General features: G+C 40.5%; 1 protein-coding gene across 2 annotated transcripts; it reads left to right on the top strand.

The window, feature by feature from the left end:
• Window positions 1–249: 249 nt before the first annotated feature.
• Window positions 250–2,277, top strand: Tktl2 (transketolase like 2). 2 transcript variants are annotated; one of them, XM_021219734.1, is made up of 2 exons: window positions 314–525; window positions 640–2,179. In XM_021219734.1, exons 1-2 carry the CDS (start codon window positions 353–355, stop codon window positions 2,177–2,179), a joined length of 1,713 nt encoding a protein of 570 aa, XP_021075393.1. In that variant the 5' UTR covers window positions 314–352. The 2 variants fall into 2 exon arrangements, with proteins under 2 accessions (XP_021075392.1, XP_021075393.1); XM_021219733.1 differs by having other exon boundaries at window positions 250–2,277.
• Window positions 2,278–13,974: the final 11,697 nt, after the last annotated feature.

Raw genomic sequence — 13,974 nt, forward strand, 5'->3', positions numbered from 1 at the left:
CTACCCCAGTTTGAACTTCTGCCTCAAGGAGATGTAAAGCAACATTTAATTATTTTTAATAATTAATAATATTTTTTAATAATGTTGAGCCTGAAAGTGAAAAAGTAAACATTAAAATTCCCGGGGGGGGGGGCTGGGGCACTGCGACACCGCGTGAAACAAAGCAGTTGTGCGTGCCCAGCCTCTGACGGGTGGCGCATGCACAGACTTTCCTCAACGGTCGCCGGGTAGGTTAAAGGTCACTGAGGATGCTGCGCTTCTTGCTCTTCATTCGGCAGCCGAGCAGCCTGCAGCCATGGCCTTGGCCAAAGATGCCAAGCTGGAATCGGACACCTTTCAGGTGCTTCGGGACATGGCCAACCGCCTGCGAATCCACTCAATCAGGGCCACGTGTGCCAGCAGCTCCGGACATCCCACGTCGTGCTGTAGTGTGGCAGAGATCATGGCCGTGCTCTTCTTCCATACCATGAGGTACAAACAGGGAGACCCGGAACACCCGGACAATGACCGCTTTGTCCTCTCCAAGGGCCACGCCGCGCCCATCCTCTATGCGGTTTGGGTGGAGGTGGGCCGCATCTGTGAATCGGACTTGATGAACTTGCGAAAAATTCACTGCGACCTGGAGGGTCATCCCACCCCACGACTGTCGTTTGTTGATGTGGCAACAGGGTCCCTTGGGCAAGGACTGGGTGCTGCCTGCGGAATGGCTTACACCGGCAAGTACTTTGACAAGGCCAGCTACCGCGTGTTTTGCCTCATGGGGGATGGTGAGTCCTCGGAAGGCTCTGTCTGGGAGGCCTTGGCCTTTGCTTCCCACTACAACTTGGACAATCTCGTGGCAATCTTTGACGTGAACCGCTTGGGACAAAGCGGCACAGCACCCCTAGAGCACTGTACAGCCGTCTATGAGAAGCGCTGCCAAGCATTTGGGTGGAATACTTACGTGGTGGATGGTCATGATGTGGAAGCTCTCTGCCAGGCCTTTTGGAAAGCAGCTCAAGTCAAGAACAAACCTACTGTCCTGATTGCCAAGACCTTCAAGGGCAGAGGTATTCCAAAGGTCGAGGATGCGGAAAATTGGCATGGAAAGCCAATGCCAAAAGACAGAGCTGATGGGATCGTCAAATTAATTGAGAATCAGATACAGACAAACCGAAATCTCACACCGAAATCCCCCATTGAAGACTCACCCAGGATCAGCATTTCCAATTCAAAAATGACTTCTCTGCCTGCCTACAAACTGGGAGACATGATAGCTACTCGCGAAGCATACGGCTTAGCTCTGGCAAAATTGGGCCAATCTAACCAAAGAGTTATCGTTCTAGATGGCGACACAAAAAACTCTACCTTTTCAGAAGTATTCAAGAAAGAGCACCCTGAGCGTTTCATAGAGTGCTTTATTGCTGAGCAAAACATGGTAAGTGTGGCCCTGGGGTGTGCCACACGAGGACGAACTATTGCTTTCGTTAGTACCTTTGCTGCCTTCCTGACCCGAGCCTTTGATCAGATCCGAATGGGAGCCATCTCTCAAACCAATATCAATTTTGTTGGTTCTCACTGCGGGGTGTCTGTTGGAGAAGATGGACCTTCCCAGATGGCTCTGGAGGACCTAGCCATGTTCAGAAGCATCCCCAACTGCACTATTTTCTATCCAAGTGATGCTGTCTCTACAGAACACGCTGTTTATCTGGCAGCCAACACCAAAGGAATGTGCTTCATTCGTACCACCCGGCCCAAAACAGCAGTTATTTATACAGCTGAAGAAAACTTTGTGATTGGACAGGCCAAGGTGATCCGCCAGAGTTCGGTTGACAAGGTGACAGTTATTGGAGCAGGGGTTACTCTGCATGAAGCCTTAGTAGCTGCTGAGGAGCTTTCTCAACAAGGGATTTTTATTCGTGTCATTGACCTGTTCACTATCAAACCTCTGGATGCTGCCACCATTATCCGAAGTGCCAAAGCCACAGGTGGCCAGATCATCACTGTGGAAGATCACTACCGAGAAGGTGGCATTGGGGAAGCTGTGTGTGCAGCCATCTCCAGAGAACCTGACATCCTCGTTAGTCAACTTGCAGTAACAGAAGTACCTCGAAGCGGGAAACCTAGCGAGCTACTGGATATGTTTGGAATCAGTGCCAGACACATTATAGCAGCTGTGAAAGATACTGTAATGAATTGAAATAGCCCACTTCTTCATACATCAAGGTTGTTGGCTTTGGTCTTAAATTCTGATATCTTTGTGTTACATTTATGCTTGTTATATAAAAAAAAATCTTTTTATATAGTTCTGGTTCTCAAGTATCAGTATGTAACACTTTCATTTCCACTAATAAGATAAAAACAAAAACCCTGAGCTAACTTTCTGTTTAATTAACAAATGCCATTCTTGTTTTTTTAGTTGTTATGGTAAATTATACATTTTTAAGTTTCAAAATAGACAAAAGCACTTGATTACAAAGTTTTATGATAGGATGCTAAATAATCAACTGGAATGGGGATAATGCACATCTTTATCAGAAATCCTTATTAAAGAGCTTTATCAAAGATAAAGATCAACTTTAGCAAATGTCTATAGTTGGTTTTTTGTTTGTTTGCTTGGTTGGTTGGTTTTTTTGCTTGCTTTTTGTTTTTTGGGAAGTTTTCTACTTCATGTCCCTTCAGCGGGGACATCACTTTTGAGCAGCACTTCTCTATAATGAAAGGAAGACGTGGCTAGTTCTAGTGTATGCATTACATATTAATACAGTGATTTGTGGAAAGGGAGTTTTTTTTCCTTATGCTAACCAAACTATGTTGTTAACTTGATTATATTCATTTACAGTGAGTAATAGATGTGATAAAAGTCTTTAAAGGAGCAGTTTATTGTCTGTTGTATGTAACTGCTTTCTCCCCATAGGCGGGAAATTTGCCTCTGACTCCTAGGCAAGATAAAGAGGTCAAGGCTGGAGATAAGTGTAGGAAATGATAATTGAGAAGAATCGTTCATTTTATCTTCATGATATCTTTGAAGTGCAAGATAAAAATCCCAGTCAGGAAAATTCAAACAAACAAACAAACCGACTGAGTTCAGAGCTAAGCTGTCGTAACATTTTAAAGGTGCTATGTGTGTCAGAGACCTAACTACAGACTTCCTTATTAATTATCTGCATTGCTATCTCTGCAGGCCTAAGTAGTTGGTTTTCCAGCAGGGTGGAGGTATGACAGGATAAAACACTAACCTGGGAATTGGAGACACGGAGTCCTGGTGTTTCTGCACTGCCCCACACTCTAATCCCTGCTTTCAAGATAACCACTCCTCTTTGCATGACATTCTTAAATAATTTAGAAAAAATAGTTGATAAAAGAATGTTGTAAATTTTAAAATGGGTAGATATGGAGAACATTGGTCACCTCGAATTTCACTCCTTCCCAATTCTTGCCTGCAGTGATATGTAGCTATAGGCCTGCTAATAGTCCCATCTGAACTTAGTAACATCAGACATCACATTCCCCACGAGTGGGGTGCTATTGCAGGGTAAGTTTCTTCCTTATGCTTTCTTGCCTCGTGGGGATACATGGTTGATTTACAAACTGTTAACTAGACAAAATATCAAAACAAGTGTATAAGTAGAGCACTTAAAAATAGCCACTAGGGGCTGGAGAAGTTACTCTTTGGTTAACAGTACTTGTTGCTTGTGCCGTGGACCAGGGTTCAGTTCCCAGCGACCACATGATGGTTTACAACTAGCAATAACTTCAGTTTCTTCAGTTTTTATTATTTGGAAATGTGGGAAGTCTATTTTTAACCAAATACGTAAAAACTTGCATTTAATAGTGGCAGTACATCTGAAAATTTAAATGTCTAATGAAATCTTGGAGACTGCTAGATAATGCTTTGTTCTGTAGGAGTGTGGCGAGGCTTTTAATCCATACTGCAAAAGTAGTTTCCGCAAACATTGAAGGCAGGGAATCAATTATATAATGAAATTGAGGGTGAGATTTATCACATGCTCAGCATTCCTTAAGTGAGAGAGTCTTGTCCAGTTTTGCTACATAATGAGTGCTCTGAAGAATTGAGTCTGTCTTGACTAATGTAACCATTCACGGCTAAAACTGAAGACATGGGGGCTTTTTACTTCTGTTTTGTTGTTGTTGTTCATAAAATGATCAAAACTTGTTCTCTTGTTTTTCATGAAATTCACTTTAAAACTTTTAATGGATTAAATTATTCTTGAGACAGATCTTGCTGTGGTAGCTTGGGTTGGCCTCAAACTTGCATTCATCCACTGGCTTCTACCTCCCCAGTAGTGACATGAACAGAGTATGTATCATGCCCTGTTGAAGATATAGTTTTGTTAAGCAACAAAACCTGGCAGTGATTCAGCGTTGATATTCTGTCCAAGGTTGTGCCTAGAAGAAGATCTTTTTGCTACAGGAGAGCTTAGTGATAGTTCAGGGATGGCTGTCACCTCACAATTGCCTTGCTTGTGGTGGAGTTAGAAAGGCCAGTGTGAAAGTGACACTCATTCCAGTCAACTAGTGACTTCTGGAGTTGTGTGACTAGTAAAAGAATGAGAGTGAATGTTTTAGTTTACTTTAAGTACATTGAAAAAGCTATTTAAATAAAAGTTCAATTGAGGCATCTGTTTGGGAAAAGAGCCTTTTCAAGAAATGGCAAAAGACTTGGCCTTTGTGATGTCACGATACCAGTGTAGGTCCTGGTTCCTAGGGCCTGTAATCCTGGCTAGCTTGGAAAACATAGCATTGTACTTCAAAAATAAACTTACATGCCATAAGTTTCAATGAAAAAGACAAGCACCCATGTATTTTAAAGAAAATTGTGCAAATACCTAACACTATGTCCTTATTTCATATGATTAGAATAGAGCAGGACTATGTATTTTATTATCCTCACCTTTACATGGGATAATGAGATTTACTCTTAGAAAATGGAACTTGTCTATTTGTTTCAAAACTTATTTCAAGATTCTCTTTGTTCACTTATATTTGACATTTCCATGTTTTCCTACTTAAAGAGGGTAAATTTAAACTCATTACTGATCTGCACAATTTTTTAAAATCTAGTGTAAATACCCAGTGTATTAGTCAGGGTTCTCTAGAGTCACAGAACTTATGGATAGTCTCTATATAGTAAAGGAATTTATTGATGACTTACAGTCTGCAGTCCAATTCCCAACAGTGGTTCAGTAGTAGCTGTGAATGGAAGTCCAAGGGTCTAGCAGTTGCTTAGTCCCACAAGGCAAACAGGCGAAAGAGCGAGAACCAGACTCCCTTCTTCCAATGTCCTTATATGGTCTCCAGCAGAAGGTATAGCCCAGATTAAAGGTGTGTGCCACCACATCTTTAATCCCAGATGACCTTGGACTCGGAGATCTCCCTGTCTTAATCTTCTGGATTCAATCACCACTGTGTCGTGTCTCAAGATCTCCATACCAAGATCCAGATCAGAAACTTCTACCTCCCAGCCTCCAGATTAGGTTCACTGGTGAGCCTTCCAATTCTGGATTGTAGTTCATTTCAAATATAGTCAAGTTGACAACCAGGAATAGTCACTACACCCAGTAAAGATAAACTGTAGCAATACATTAACAGTGTGGCCTCGTTAACAATGCGGCCAGACTCTGAAAGAATAAAAGCACATGGAATCTGCAGAATAGCACACAGGCCAAATAAACGTGCACACATATACACCATCATTTCATTGGGTTGATGTTTAATCCTAGATGTAACTGTGTTGAGAGCTGGGACTTTAGGTGATGTGTCCAAATGCAGAGATTTGTGTCTTAAAGTCCCTCCAGGCCTGTATGCTAAAGATGAGTAGACAGTCAGTAGGGTAACAGGCCTCTTTTCACAAAAAGCACTGACTCTTCACTTGGACCCACAAGGTTCAAGTGAAGGATGAAAACCTGGCAGGTCTTCCTTCATTTGGTCTCTGTCTTCTTTGGCTGAGATTCCATCTTGATTCTGCCTAATATCATCAGTTCTCAAGGCTAAAGGGACAGAGATAAGTCATTATCCTTATTCTTTCCCCACAGTTCGGGAATAATAGAAGTATACAAGCAGCTCCCTTTGGAATGAATTCATGTCTACCTTATTGTTACAGTGATTCAACCACAGCTACAGACATGTCGTTTCCCTTACTCATGTGCCACCAATAGACTGTTATATTTCTGGTTACTTTTTATGGTACACACTTCTTCCAAGCAGTTTCTGGACATAAACAAATCTCCCTTCAATATGTTGTGAAGGTTACTGTATAAGTAGAGCACTTAAAAATAGCCACTAGGAGCCAGGCATGGTGGCGCACGCCTTTAGTCCCAGCACTCAGGAGGCAGAAACAGGTGGATTTCTGAGTTCGAGGCCAGCCTGGTCTACAAAGTGAGTTCCAGGACAGCCAGGGCCATACAGAGAAACCCTGTCCCGAAAAACAAAACAAAACAAAACAAAACAAACAAACAAAAAATAGCCACTAAATGACTGTAGAAGTTACTCTGTGGTTAAAGGTGCTTGTTGCTTGTGCAGTGGACCAGGGTTCAGTTCCCAGCAACCGCATGATGGTTTGTAACTAGCAATAACTCCAGTTCCAGGGGTTCTGATGCCACCATTTTACCTCTACAGGCATCAGGCACACACAAAGCACACAGAGATACATCCGTGCAGGCAAAACATGAACACACACGAAAGGAAACAAATCTTTATAAAAATGTAAAAGACAGCCACTAATATATTTGTTGTAAGCCTTAAATGTATTTTTGGTTCACTATCTTTTCATAATTTCCTCAAATTGGATGAAAACCTCTCTTCTGCCCGAAGTCTTAAGAGCAGATACAGGTCAAAATGTGCCCTTATTGCTGTCCAGGGCACGGTGCCCTGGGCGTTTGAGAGCTCTCTTCCTTAGTCAAAATTAATCCATCCTTGTATTTCATATGTCCTCATTTCATTAAGGGCATTAAATATGGTATAATGTTCAATTTTAAAGGTAAATTAATAGGGCAGAAGCACACCCTGAAAATGATATTTAAAACAATAGATGAAACCTCAAATTTTCTGGGAGTATGTGAGGAAAATATTTTTTAAAAAAGCACTGACTTAGTTAATTAGGACCCATTGTATCAGGGAACTACTGGCTGGAGGAAAGAATGTAATCCTTCAAGATCATCAGTTTTAGCTCAAGTTTCTCCTTTTTTCCCTTAACATTGAACCTGAATTTGAAACCACATCTTTTTGCACAGTCTGTGTGTGGGTGAGGCTGACTGTGGATGTATTTATTCAGTGATTTTAGAACAGAACTAATGACCGTAAAGGTATATTCTCTATTGTCCCAGGGACTGATCTGTGTGAAGTCCTAGTCTTTTGTGTGGTTTCTATTTGCATAGTTCAAGCTCAAATTAACTAAGAAACTGAAAGTCACTCAGAAAAAGACTGTATCTTCATATTTGGGTCACTGTTTCTCTGTCTTTGGGGTTTTTTGACCTGTAGTTGAAATGGTATGAAATAGTATGAGTGCAAACTATCCATGCATATACTTGTTTGCATGCCTATTGCTTAGAAAAACCCTTAGTTTTTATCACATAAGTAATAAATGTATCTAACAGGAATCGTCCTAAATTGCAATGTATTTCATTAAAGTGAAAAAGAATTCCTTTTGACAGACTAGTAACAACAAATACGAGTTTATAAATCAAATATTCCTAATATTTCAGGAAATGCTGTTTATAATTTAAAATAGTATCTCAGATTTACAATCCTATGAAAGATTAACTCATCTTTATTCTAAACTTGTAAGAATGGAATTATATTAATTCCAGTATTTGAAATATTTCATACCTTGTGGAATTCTGTAGACACTTTCCATCATTATCAAAGGAGAGACATACAATGTATTCTTCCTGTCTTCACATATTTTGCAGCATGTTGAACAATCTCTGTCTAATAACACTGGGCAACAATGACATGTTGTTGTTAATAGTGATATAATGTATCATCATCACTGTTATCACCCACCAGCATCATCAGACATAGAATCTGACCTATCCCTTCCAGGCGGCCCCCAATGGCCTCGCATTACTGATTGTCCTGCCTCTAGCTGCCAAGCACTCGGATTACAGGACTGCTGTAACAGGCCTATCGTATGCAGACACTGAGATCAGACCTGGAGCGTGCTGCATGCTAGACAAGCACTCTGCCAACTGAGTGGCATCCTGACACATGTTATTTAAAGGTGTCCATTGCCCATAATAGAGCTTTGTTCCAGGAATTCTCCAGTGCAGAGTTATATCAGGTCACTTTTGGGATTTTTTGCTTTTTCTAGACAGGGTTTCTTGTTTCTCTGTGTAGCCCTGGCTGTTCTGGAACTCACTCTGTAGACCAGGCTGTCCTCGAACTCAGAAATCTGCCTGTCTCTGCCTCCCAAGTGCTGAGATTAAAGGTGTGCGCCACCACTGCCTGGCCATGGGATTGTATTCTTGAATGTGTTTATAACAATGCAGAAATCTAGGCCCTGTTCTGGACTGACTTGCTCTGGTTTCTTTTGTGTTGTTGATCTAAAACAGTAAGTCTCATAGTTCCTTTGTTATTTATTTGAACTCTCTTAATAAAATTGTGTTCAGACACTTGAATACAATAGAGGTGACTTTAACTTATTATAAATTCTGAGTCTACAAATCCTGAAAACAAGAACTATGCCCATGGCATCCGCATCTTCATTCTGACCCCTTCAGAGTTTCTGCTTGTATTTTTAATTCTGATTACATCATAGTGAGTTATATGAGACTATTCTTATGCAAATTTATAAATGTACTTTGAACATGTCCTTCCACTCCATACTTGGATCTTAACAATTCACCCTCCCCTCTCTTGCCTCTCTTGCTTCTCTCTTGTCTCTTGCCCCCTTGCTCCCCCCTCCCCACTCCTTTCTCCCCTCTCTCCATGTGGCCATGGTTGACCTGTACTTCTCTACTCTCTTCTTCTCTCTGCCTATCTCTGCCTCTACTACTCTCTTAACTCCCCTCCCCATGCCCTAAATAAACTATTCTATACTAAAAAAAAAATTAATAATGATAAAAAAGAATTCATCCTACCAACCCCCCCCCCCCAAAAAAAAAAAAACCTCTAATGGATTAGAGTTAGTGCTGGTTACTTCTAACTTTGATACTTCCAAATAGACTGGCCACATCCAGTGTTTTTGAAGATGATTTCCAGGCCATCTGTGTATGCAGAGGAAGATGGACCACTGTTCTATAGCCTTGTCTTCATCCTGAAAGCTTTCTCCTGAAAACTCGGCTCTCATTATTGTCTCTTTTTGATCTCAAGTGCACTTTCCAAACATTTACAAGACCAAGACTGACATCACTTAGCATTTGTAAAGAATGGCTTGAGTCAGCTTGTATGATAACATATCTCTAGCCATTTAGAACTGCAGCTTCATTTGGACTTCTGACCTTCAACATGGCTATATATTGTGAAATCCAAAAAGGAAATATTCCACTAGCCATTTGCTCCTCAAACTTGAGGGAGCACTTAGCCCTAAGCAGCAATTGAACATATGTTTTCCAAATGACGTAGATGCCCTTTCTTCAGAATTTAGGAAAGTAGTACAATGATGACTTTCAACTTTCAGGTTTATCATCCTTTGATCACCACATCTGCCTGTCTACTTCATAATTCTTGATAACGTCATTTAGTTCCATGCTCCAGTATAGTGTGGGATACCATGCTAAGCTTTGAGGACTCAGACCCCTATGCTGCAGTAATAGTTACAAAATGAGACTGTGCATTGGAACATACTAAATTGTCACTTTTACAGGTTACAGTTAGTAAATTATTAGCAGTTTCTTGTAGCTTAATATAATACTGTGCTGTCAGTGCAATGTCTTTAAAATGTTACTTAAGACATAGCAGAGGCATGGTGTTAGATGACAATGGAAAGCCTGGAAAGGTGAATCATGATTTTGGATTGAGAGGAAAACATAAACCCTATTTGTCTCCATTTAAGGACCAGGCCTAATTTTGAAAAAAAAAGACTGTAAGGCACCAGCTCCAGGAACAGAACATAAAATCCAGAACAAGATCATAAAACCCCCTCTCAAAGAATAGCCTGAGGATAACCACAAAAAAAAAAAAAATGGAGGAATACCTTATCTTAGAATGGGGCTATCTGTGTTGGGCAGCCCTATCTTATCCTGTGGTTAAACATTCATGACATAGGAAGACAGACCACTGATCACCTGTGACCCCATAGCACCTACCAATGAAATTTTAGATTACCTAATCCTTCTAGAGAGTTCACCCAGTTTCCTATAAGAAAACCTGTGTGCCTTTGTCTGGGGTAGCCATTTTGGAGAATGGCTGAGACCTGCACGCTAGATGTTTCTGCAGAATAAATACTTTTTGTCTTTGCATGCTATATGAATCTGGGGTCTTCCTTCAGCAGTTTTCGGACCCTTACAGGATAAGAGTATTTTGCATACAAAGATGAAACCTTTTATTCTTGAAGATCACAAGTACCAAAACACATTTTGGGAAATATAAAATGCATGCATGCTGCTAAAGACTCAGGTAGCTACACTGGATGGGTTCAGACTTGCCATTTACTAACGGTAAGACCATAACATTTACAGGAATCGTGCTCTGTACCTCAGTGAACCCAAGGCCAAACTGGGCAATGAAAAGAATAAGAAAATGCAGGGGATTCAGCTCTGTGGCAAAGCTGTTGTCCAGCAAATGTGGGCTCTGGTCCCAGTAAGGAAGATGCTATGAAACCATTTGCTGTCATTTTATAAAGCTTTCAAGTTCTTTGTCTTTTCAATGTGGTCATTGCATTTAAAAAATGAAGATCACATTTTACCAATGCATAGGGAGGGTGAGTGCAGGTCATAGTTCTCCAGGGAAATCTGAGGAGCCATCAACAACTGCTCCATAATTAAGTATAAGTTGGTAGAATTAGTTCTTTGAGTTTTAGTCCTCTAGTGGGCATGTTGTGGGGGATGTGGAAGTCAACCTTGTGATAGAAAAACTGGGATAGAGAATGAGGAACCAGAGGATAAGACTCCTCGAAGAGGCACAAACTGCTGCTCATGGCGTAGATCTAAGATAGCTCCCGGCACACGAGTGTGACAGCAAGAGGAACTGAGGCCAGGGTGGTGGCTGATTCCTCCATCTTCATGGAAGGCCACACTGTGGCAATACTTCCCCGCTCCCCACATTACTTCTGAGTTACCTCATTAGGCAAGGTTTTGAACTCAGCGAACAGACCCATAGTCCCCAGTAGAGGTACCACTTCCAGGCACTCTAACATGCCCAGGATTATAGGATCCCAGGATCCCAGGATCCCAGGATCCCAGGAGCTTGGTCATACCAGGATCTCAGGGTCTCAGAGGAAGCTTGACTGCAAAGAACTCTTGACACCAAGAATCTCAGCATCCCAGGATCACAGAATCACAGGATCACAGAGAAAGCTGAACTCTGAGGAGTTCTGACTCAACCCGGAGTATAGGAAATATGGGCTCCAATCAGATATATTGAGGGCAGGGAGCACTTGAGATAACCAGATGGTGGGAGGCAAGCATAAGAACAGAAGCAACAGAAACCAAGGTTACTTGGTATCATCAGAACCCAACTTTCCCACCATAGCAAGTCCTGGATACACCATCACACCAGAAAAGTGAGATATGTATCCAAAGTCACTTATCATGTTGATGATGGAGGACTATAAGAAGGATATAAATAACTCCCTTACAGAAATACAGGAGAACACAAGTAAACAAGTAGAAGCCCTTAAAGAGGAAGCACAAAAATCTCTTAAAGAATTATAGGAAAACACATACAAACAAGTAACAGAATTGAACAAAACCATCTAGGATCTGAAAATTGAAGAAGAAACAATAAATCACAAAGAGAGACAACTCTGGAGACAGAAAACCTAGGAAAGAAGTCAGGAGCCATAGATGCAACCATCACCAACAGAATACAAGAGAGAGAAGAGAGAATCTCAGGTGCAGAAGATACCATAGAAAACATTAATACAACAATCAAAGAAAATGTGAAATGAAAAAAGCTCCTAACCCAAAACATCCAGGAAATCCAGGACACAATGAGAAGACCAAACCTAAGGATAGTAAGAGGATAGAAGGAGGATTTCCAACTTAAAGGGCCAGTAAATATCTTCAACAAAATTATAGAAGAAAACTTCCCCAACCTAAAGAAAGAGATACTGATGAACGTACAAGAAGCTTACAGAACTCCAAATACTTTAGACCAGAAAAGAAATTCCTTCCAACACATAATAATCAAAACATTAAGTGCACTAAACAAAGTTAGAATATTAAAAGTAGTAAGGGAAAAAGGTCAAGTAACATATAAAAACAGACCTATCAGAATTACACCNGACTTCTCCCCAGAAACTATGAAAGCTAGAAGATCCTGGGCAGATGTCAGAGATGCTAAGAGAAAACAAAAGCCAGCCCAGGCTACTATACTCAGCAAAACTCTGAATTACCATAGACGGGGAAACCAAAGTATTCCATGACAAAAACAAATTTATACAAAACCTTTTCAAAATCCAACCCTTCAAAGGATACTTAAGGGAAAACTCCAACACAAGGAGGGAAACTATGCTCTAGAAAAAGAAAAAGTAATCTAAAAGAAGATAGCCACATGAACAGAATTCCAACTCTAACAACAAACATAACAGGAAACAACAATGACTTTTCCTTAGTATCTTTTAATATCAATGAACTTAATTCCTCAATAAAAAGACATAGACTAACAGACTGGTTACATAAACAGGACCCAACATTTTTGCTGCATACAGGAAACTCACTTCAGTGACAAAGACAGACACTATCTCAGAGTAAAAGGCTGGAAAACAATTTTCTAAGCAAATGGTCCCAAGAAACAAGCTGGAGTAGCCATTCTAATATTGAATAAAATCGAATTTCAACCTAAAGTCATAAAAAAAACCGAGGGACACTTCATACTTATCAAAGGTAAAATTTACCAAGGTGAACTCTCAATTCTGAACATCTATGCTCCAAATGCAAGGGCTTCCACATTCATTAAAGAAAGTTTACTAAAGCTCAAAACACACATAGCACCACATACAATAACACTGGGAGACTTCAACAGCCTTCTCTCATCAATGGACAGATCATGGGAAGAGAAACTGAACAGAGACACAATGAAACTAACAGATTTAACAGATATCTCTAAAATATTTCATCCCAAAACAAAAGAATATACCTTCTTCTCAGCACCTCATGGTACCTTCTCCAAAATTAATCATATAATATGTCACAAAACAGGCCTCAACATATACAAGAATATTGAAATAATTCCATCCATCCTATCAGATCACCGTGGATTAAGGCTGATCTTCAATAACAAATAAATACTAGAAAGCCCACATACACATGGAAGCTGAACAACACTCTACTTAATGATAACTTGTTCAAGGAAGAAATAAAGAAATTAAAGATTTTTCTAGAGTTTAATGAAAATGAAGCTGCAGCATACCCAAACTTATGGGCCAAAATGAAAGCAGTTCTACGAGGAAAACTGATACCTCTGAGTGCCTCCAAAAGGAAACTGGAGAGAGCATACACTAGCAGCTTGACAGCACACCTGAAAGCTCTAGACCAAAAAGAAGCAAATTCACCCAAGAGGAATAGATGGCAGGAAATAATCAAAATCATGGCTGAAATCAACCAAGTGGAAAGAACCATACAAAGAATCAACCAAACCAGGAGCTCGTGTTTTGAGAAAATCAACAAAATAGATAAACCCTTAGCCTGACCCACTAGAGGGCACAGAGAGAGCATCCTAATTAACAAAATTAGAAATGAAAAGGGAGACATAACAACAGAAACTGAGGAAATCCAAAATATCATCAGATCCTACTGCAAAAGCCTATACTCAACACGACTGGAAAATCTGGATTAAATGGACAATTTTCTAGACTGATACCAGGTGCCAAAG

This window comes from Mus pahari, chromosome 19, assembly GCF_900095145.1.
Source record: "Mus pahari chromosome 19, PAHARI_EIJ_v1.1, whole genome shotgun sequence".
NCBI lineage: Eukaryota > Metazoa > Chordata > Mammalia > Rodentia > Muridae > Mus > Mus pahari.